Here is an 8,916-nt window from a genome sequence, read left to right on the forward strand (position 1 = left end):
AAAAAAATCTGGGCAGTCATGTCAATCCCAATTACATTTACCATGAATTGTGTGTATATAAGTATATATAAGTTTATATAAGTTTATATACTGTATATTATTTTTATATATAACATATATTATAAAGATTATTTTAGTTAAGTTATTATTTGGTAGGCAAACTTATATGTGGTTTTATTCAGATATATTTTTATATGAATATACGATATATCAATAATAATATTAAGTTTATTATAACTTTAACAGTATTTTGTATTATAGATTGCATACAAAATCTGTAAAGTCCTTAAATTATTCACCAATCTATAAGTTTTAGATTTATATTATAATATACTGTATATCATATATACAATATACTATACTCACTGTATATCTAACCTAACCAACGATACAATAGAACTGTTTATGTTTGGATATTAAATAAGATGAGAAAATACTGAATACTGGGCTGTATTTCATATAGACATTGTATATGTGTTTATGAGTTTGTCATTCACGGGGCTATTGATATGTGGTTTGGCATCAAAAATGGTTTGAGAGAGAAAAAAACAGTTGATTCAGCAATGTTTCACTCAAATAGAGAGAGAGAGAGAGAGAGAGAGAGAGAGAGAGAGAGAGAGAGAGAGAGAGAGAGAGAGGGATTTAATATAAAAAAATCAATACAAATCTGTGCGTTATATTACATGGCATACAGTATACGGCATATGATATATCAAACTATCATATTTTTTGAAAGACAACTGTTTATATATATATATATATATATATATAGATATATATATAAAATAAAAATAAATTGTTGTAATAAAAAAAATCACACATACAACAGCTTATTCAATATACAGTATATATATTATATATATAGTACGGTATATATATTGATATAAAACAGTTTGAGTTAAATAAGTTTTTATTGTCTCATATTTATTAAATGCTGTTTAAAGCAAATTGAAATTTTTTCTGTTTTGTTGTGTATTATATTTATTTTTATAAATATGACGGTTTGATTTTTTTGATGTTTTTATTAATATATTTATATTTATCAAAAAAATGTTTTATTAATACAAAAATTTTTATTATATATAAATTTATATATACTGTATATACTATACTAGCAATTAATTTCAATTTTATTAACAGAAAACTAGCAATAAGTTGACAATTATATTGACAGTCATTTTTATAAAAATGGTTAAAGTTTTGAGAATTATATAATTTATTTATTTTTAAATTTTTTTTATTATTTATTAAAATGAATATCAAATTTTGATCAGTTAAAAATTTATCATCATCATCATCAACACAACAAAAATTACCTGGTAGAAAATAAATTATTTTTTTGTTATTTCAAATCATCAATTTTATGGATAAATCTTATCAAATGTTTATTTTTTTAAACCAAACAATAAGTATGTGCCTATCAATAGGTTATAGAGTTTATTATATTGTTTGAAATATATATATAATATACTAGTAATACGATTTATCATTGAAATACTATTTAAACCGATTTATACTATTATTATATATATAAATATATACTTTATATATAATAATAAAAACTTACATTAAATGCTATTAGATATAAACACGCATACTATGAGAAAAATAGGTAAAAAACACATATATACAGACACATAGTATATATAATATTATATAAAATATTTGTTTAGATATTTACTGGAAAATTGTTGTAAAATTCAATATACAGTATATATATATATATATATATTGTATTTTTTATGTTTGCATCGGAATGAATGATAGATAGAGATAGAGAGAAAAAAAATTTTTGAAAAGCAAAACAAACATAAAATACACACAAATTGTTGGCATTTTTCTAGTAATCAATTTTATGGGCCACTACTACTACTACTACTACTACTATTACTATTACTACTATTATTATTTATAATAATGCTTTATATAATATATTATTTCATTTTTATTTATAAGTTATCATATCATACAATACTAATGGATTATATGAGAGATGAAAAAAACAGTTTATTTATTTGATTTTTTTTTATTATTTGAGAAAATATAAGCTCTCAACTTGTGGTGAAACTTAAAGTAAGCAAATATCTAATAAAAAATATATTTATATATATATTTGATATTATATTGTTTACATTATATATTAAACATTAGTTAATTATATATTTTTTTAAATATTTATTTATTATATGATCAAAAAAATGTAATAAAATTCGATAAATAAATATTTAGATTAATGATTAATTTTTCTATAATTTTCAATTAGTTTTAATAAATAATAACAATAATATTCAATTTAATTATTATTAAAGATTAATTATTTCAATTTTATTTACTTTTAATTCAATATATTTTTATCATTAAATTATAAGTTATAATTTATAACTAATTCTTTATACTGCTATAACAAGCAAACAAAAAACAATTTGTATCATATATTTAATTACTATTGTATTATGTCTATTAGATATACAGTAAATATATATATAAATATATATATATATATATATATAATATTTACAAACCATTATTATAGAATTTATTACATATGGCTAATAAAAATTAGGTTATTTTTTATTATTTTAACAAAAATCCATTAATTTACATTATCTAAATAGTATCCGGGATAAAAACAATATCTATACATTTAGATACAATAGCTATATATATATATAATGTTTGTGAAACAATAAACCAAAAAAATAATAATAATAAAATAAATATGAAACTTGAAATATAATATGCTTTATTAAAAAAATAAATAATCAAATTAGCTTTACATTGTTAATGTTATTAATTATTTTTAATGAATTACATTTTTTATTAGTTAGAAATTTTTTTTTATGTTTGCATTAATAATTATGTAAATTTACTTTTTCTCTCTCTCTCTCATTAATGTAGGATTGATGTAAAAATTATTTATAAATTATATATAACTTTATATACTTAATGTATATATTTTTTTAATTATAAATATTTATTAGAAAGATTTTTTTTTATTTGTTTGGCAATATTTATTGTTTTCAATCAATTAGTAACAATCAATAACTACTGTATTATATACCAGGTATTAAATTTTTTTTATATATAATATTATCATTTAAATAGTTTGGTGATATTATAGACTGAACTACACAAACAAATATACAAACAAACAAAAAATAAAACAATTTAAATTTAATGACCTAATCATAGATAACCCGATAGTGTCCATCGATAGTGTCCAGTGTTTCGGTTGAATTAAAAAACAATTGTCGATAAGTTTTTCACTTTACTATTCAACAGTTAAACCAATTGGTCTTCAATTGGTTCAAAACTCAATGACATTTTAAATACTGTATTTAAAAAAAATTGTGATTATATTAACTTATTTTAAATTATAATTTATTTTTTTTTGGTATATAAAAATTGAATTATTGAATAATTTTCATTTTCAACATAAATATTATTGCATTTAATTTTAATACAATAAAATAATGTTATTTATGCTAAAATATGTTGGTTTTGAGTAGAAATATTATATATATTTATATATATATATATACATTATATATTATATATTATATTGTAACATATGTACCCATAAACTGGAAAAATTTTAATTGAGATGACTATTATATAATTTATATAAAAATACTGTATATATATAGTGTATAATTAATGACTGTATTTTTGCTATAATAATAATAATAATAATAATAATAATAATAATAATAATAATAATAATAATAATAATAATGAAAGATTGTTGACATAAATTAATTTTAATTAAAAAATTGTGTAAAATTGAAATATAACATAACATATAGAATTAGTTGAATCAAAATTTTATTGAACTCAATACAATTAAAATAAAAATAATAATAACAATAACAATATAAAAACTATGTACTGGATGATATTTGAATTTTTAATAATAAAATAACAACAAAAATTATGCATATTAATTATTGGCTTTATATTATATAGTATTAATATTACTGTATGTTATGTTGATACATGGATGATAATATATATTAAATATATGGACACTTAAAAATTACCATGATCATTGAATAAAAATTAAAAACAAGCTAAAATATTAATGTGTCATATTAATTAATTAAATATAATTATTTCTACTTTATTTTGTTAATTTAAAATATTTACATGAAAAATTTTAACTCATTATTAATTTTATCATTAATTAACAAAAAATACTAATTAAAACAATTTCCAAATACTTTAACAATTAGTGATAAATATTTTTTTAAAAAAGAAAAAACAATATTTTTGTTACTATTTTATATTAATATTTATCATATTATATTTAGCAGTAAATAAAATAGATTATTTTTTTTAATATAATTTATTTACTAATATATAATATATTACAATAGTAGTTATAAATATTTAATTCAAATAATTAATTTATTTTTGTTTTTTTGTTTAATAAATATTCATAAATGATTTTTAAATGAACATAATATACAAATGAATTAAATAATACTGTATTTTTGTTATCATTATTATTATTATTGTTGTGCCTGTAATTGAAACAATCAATTAAAATAATCATTTAATTTGATGATATCATATGTATTAAACTAAACAAACAAATAAACAAAACAAAAACAGTAAAATCTGTAAAACAGATAATTTATATCTAATCACATGAATCGCAAATATATATATAGTATACTGTATTTATATTACATGCAATTTACTTAAATCTCATTATTTAAATTTTATTTATTTCACTAACATTTTCATTTTATTACATTAGCATCTGATTTTTTATTTTATTTAATTTTATTTTTAGTTGTGTATAAAAAAACACATACACACTCATACACACACACACACACACACACACACACACACACACACACACACACACACACACACACACACACACACACACAGTATCAGTATTAGGCTATTAATAGGTTTCAAAAATAATAGTTAGACAATCATATACTGTATGCATGATTTAAAAATACAATAACTATTCAAAATGTATAATATATTATAGATTTAAATTATATATCTATATATATATACTCTTGATTTTTTTACAACATTAACATTATTTTTTAATTTAAGTATTTTTGCTAATTTTGTCTGTATGTGTGTGTGTGTGTGTGTGTGTGTGTGTGTGTATATACAATTATATGTTAGATTTATTTTCAGCAAAATAAAAACAACTAAATCACATTAATTAGAAATATTTTAAATGTATTCAATATTTTTTTTAAGAAACAAAACAAAAAGTGACTTTTTTAAATTAAATAAACTAATGATTAGAAAGAGAGAGAGAGAGAGAGAGAGAGAGAGAGAGAGAGAGAGAGAGAGAGAGAGAGAGGAAATAAAATTTTAGATAAAAATTAATGAATTTTAAATTCAATTAGTAGTTTAACAAATAGATAGAGTATTAGTAATCATTAGCCAAAAAATAAAAAGACGAAAAATAACGATAAAACAGTTGTGTATTAGTATATATAGTATTGAAAATAAAAGTCTCCAAAAACAATGAATGACAAAATCATTTAAAATGTCGACTAAACTAAAGTAATACATAACCAGAAAGTAAAAATAAAATTGAATTAAATTTACGGTAAATAGACCTACAAAAAAATCGGTACAAATAAAAGAAAAAAAAATATTTCTATTTTTTCAAAAATTCGTTTCAAAAAAACAAGAGGATTGCATAATAATAATGAGACATCTAATTAATTTGTTACTCGAAATAATGGTCTATATTATCGATATATATATATACTATACTTATTTATATACTAAATTGAAGGTTCAATTATAGAGGACAGGCATCTATAAAAAAAGGTTTGTATTTGATATCTAAGTGCTCTCTCTCTCTCTCTCTCTCTCTCTCTCTCTCTCTCTCTCTCTCTTTCTTTCTTTCTGACTTAAGTAACGGTGTGAATGTATAATATAAATACAATATATATATATATATATACTGTCTTATTGTATGTGACCTTTTGATTTTTTACTTACTATTGAAGATTGAAACAATAATATCACTAAAAAATAAATAATATTATTATTACTGTATTGTATTGTAACAGTAGTTGAATCCGATTACAGGCTTTTCCTTTTTGTTTTAAGACATTGAAGAAGTTTTTTCTGATATCTATTAAGATTTTTTTGTTTTGTTTTGTTTTCTCATTAACTGTTGATAGCTTTTGCTTTGAGTTTTATACAGTATTATAACATATATACTGTATATATATATATAAATATAATGGATTGGATATTACAGTATTATTATTATCATTATTGTAAATTATTTTACATCACATTATGTTTTAAATGGAGAGATAATATTAAATAACAACAAAAAACAAAACAAAAATAATTTACAATTAATTGTGTTAAAAGAAAATGCGGAAAAAATATATTTTACAATCAAATACAATATATATATATTGTGAATAATGTCTATTATTTATAACTTTATACTGTGTATCAATATATTATTAATATACTGTATATAGTTTTTTATAGATTATTATTATTATTATTATTACTTAATGTTTTTCTCATGTTTTTTTCACAACAAGTATTTAATGTCCAGTTTATTATTTGTATAAACAATTTGTAACTAATTTTTCACTGACTTTTGAAGATATTTTTGTTTCATTTATATATATACAGTATATCAGAACTCTTTACAGTTAGAGAATATTCTGGTATATACTGTATATATATATATATATACGACTATTATATACACTGTATATAAATTATATATTGTATGGACATCTCATTTTCAATTCAATGATGTGGACATCCAATTGATGATAATAGAGTCAAATGAAAATAATTAACACATTGTTTAGCACAGAGATAGATAGATAGATGGATAGACAAAAACATGTTGTATTTTTTTCGGATAGTAATACCATGAGATACCATTGAGATCAATCACAATCACAATTCAATTCAGACAAACACACAATAATTGTTCCCAAATATATATATATATATATATATGTTATTCAACAGCTCTTTGAGATCAAGAGTAAAAGCTCAGAGACTGACTGACTGACTGACTGAGTGGGTGAGTGAGTGAGTGGGTGAGTGGATAAGTGGTTGTTGTAAACAAATTTCATTAAATCAATGACCAATCACTTTAAGGAATTGTTTGTTGCGGTAATGTCTTTGTATTGTTGTTGGTGTTATCGTATGGTATATCTAATAATAATAATAATAATTTAATAAAATTTTAAAGTGAAAGACAATAATAGCACTAAAAATAGTTGGATTTTTTCTTTTCGTTTTTTTTGGTTTAATAAAATTTATATTATTATTATTATTATTAATTTAGTATAACTTAATTTATATATATATATTTTTCGGCAAAAATAGTTTTATTAAATGCTCTTTTAATAGCTTTTAATTAGCAATTAATTAGAAATTTGAAAGACATTTGAAAGAAGTGGTTCGTCTTAAATGGTTTCATGACTTCGAGTAATGAATTTAATTTATTTATTTTTTTTTTGGTTTAATTATCATTTTGTTTGTTTGTTTTAATTATGATTTCATTTGATGACAAACTCATAGTTTGAGGTATTCTTGTCCGGAAGCGGTTCCAAGTGATGCATCGGAAAGACTTGTATGAAATCGTTTTGAAATTCAGCCTCGACTGAGCCCATCGGCGGCGGCGACGATGATATGAGATGCGGTGTGTGTCGATTGTCAGCGGCCAAACTGGTTACCGTCGAAGCTAGCGGTCGCTGTTTCCAGCGCTGAAATCGTACAATACCGACAAAACAGCCGATAATTATAATCAATAGCATAATACAGATGATGGCAAATGTGCCGATCCATGAGTTGCCAATCGATAGAAATTCGCCGCAAATACGTCGGGCGGATATCCGTTGGTTATCTTTGGTAACAAATGTTTCTTCTTTGTCTTCCGCGTGATAGCCTTCACGACATTTACAATAGTTTGACGAAACGTTACGAAAGCCGACAACACCGACGGGATCGGCAAATATGCACATTGAATTGGCGACCACACACTGTTCGTGACTGTGGCAGCGGTCATCAAGTTTGGCCACTTGAAGACAGACGAGTGATAGAGGTTTAGTTCTCGTATTGTTCACATATTTGACAACATGTATATAGTCGCCGGAGCATCGACACCGATGGGTTCGGCTATCGCAATAGGTATGGGCCGAATGGCAGTCCGTTTTGCTAACGCACGAACCTTGTTCCACGGGCACAGACTCGGAGGTCATACGGGCAGCGCTCGGCGGATAGATGTTGGCGGAACCGCCGCCGATACCGCCGCCGCCTATTGGGTGGCTGTTAGACGACGAAGCGCTAACATAGGACTGTTGGCCGCTATCTCTAAGCGAATGGACAGCGCTATCATTGGAAGAGACAATGGATGAAAGGCATGTGATGTCTATTATTATAGTTATCACAAAACAATTTATTACAGACATAACAATCATTATATTAAATATCGATCGGAAAAATATAGCCAACAGTTAAATACATTATAAGTGGAATTATATATAATATATGATATATACAGTATATATCATATCATATATATATATATATAGTGATAATAGTGTGTTTGAGATGATAGAGAAACAACCATAAAATGATGTTCAATACAGTTTTATTATTGGGAACAGTATGCCTGATGATGATGATTACTTAGGTAAGCGCAGAAACCCCTTACCGAGCACAGGGATTTTTTGTTGTTGTTGTTGTTGATGCTGGTTTAATGGCCACAAATAATATATGCCATACTTGCTTATTTAATAGAAAGAGAGAGAGGTATGGGTATGTTATGTCCAAACACAATAGCACAACAGCTATTCACACAAACAATTGAAGGGATTTAGGTATATATATATATATATCTCGTACTCATATTATATGTGATGGTTAGCACAC

The 8,916-nt window shown here is 22.9% G+C and overlaps 1 protein-coding gene across 1 annotated transcript; it reads right to left on the reverse strand.

The window, feature by feature from the left end:
• Positions 1-7,521: 7,521 nt before the first annotated feature.
• LOC128960802 (uncharacterized) lies at positions 7,522-8,462 on the reverse strand. Its single transcript, XM_054306938.1, has one exon. It carries the CDS (start codon positions 8,460-8,462, stop codon positions 7,542-7,544), a length of 921 nt encoding a protein of 306 aa, XP_054162913.1. The 3' UTR covers positions 7,522-7,541.
• Positions 8,463-8,916: the final 454 nt, after the last annotated feature.

The sequence above is a fragment of the Oppia nitens genome, unplaced genomic scaffold (assembly GCF_028296485.1).
Source record: "Oppia nitens isolate AA-2021 unplaced genomic scaffold, nextdenovo-longstitch-racon4-pilon3 scaffold55_pilon_pilon_pilon, whole genome shotgun sequence".
Lineage (NCBI taxonomy): Eukaryota > Metazoa > Arthropoda > Arachnida > Sarcoptiformes > Oppiidae > Oppia > Oppia nitens.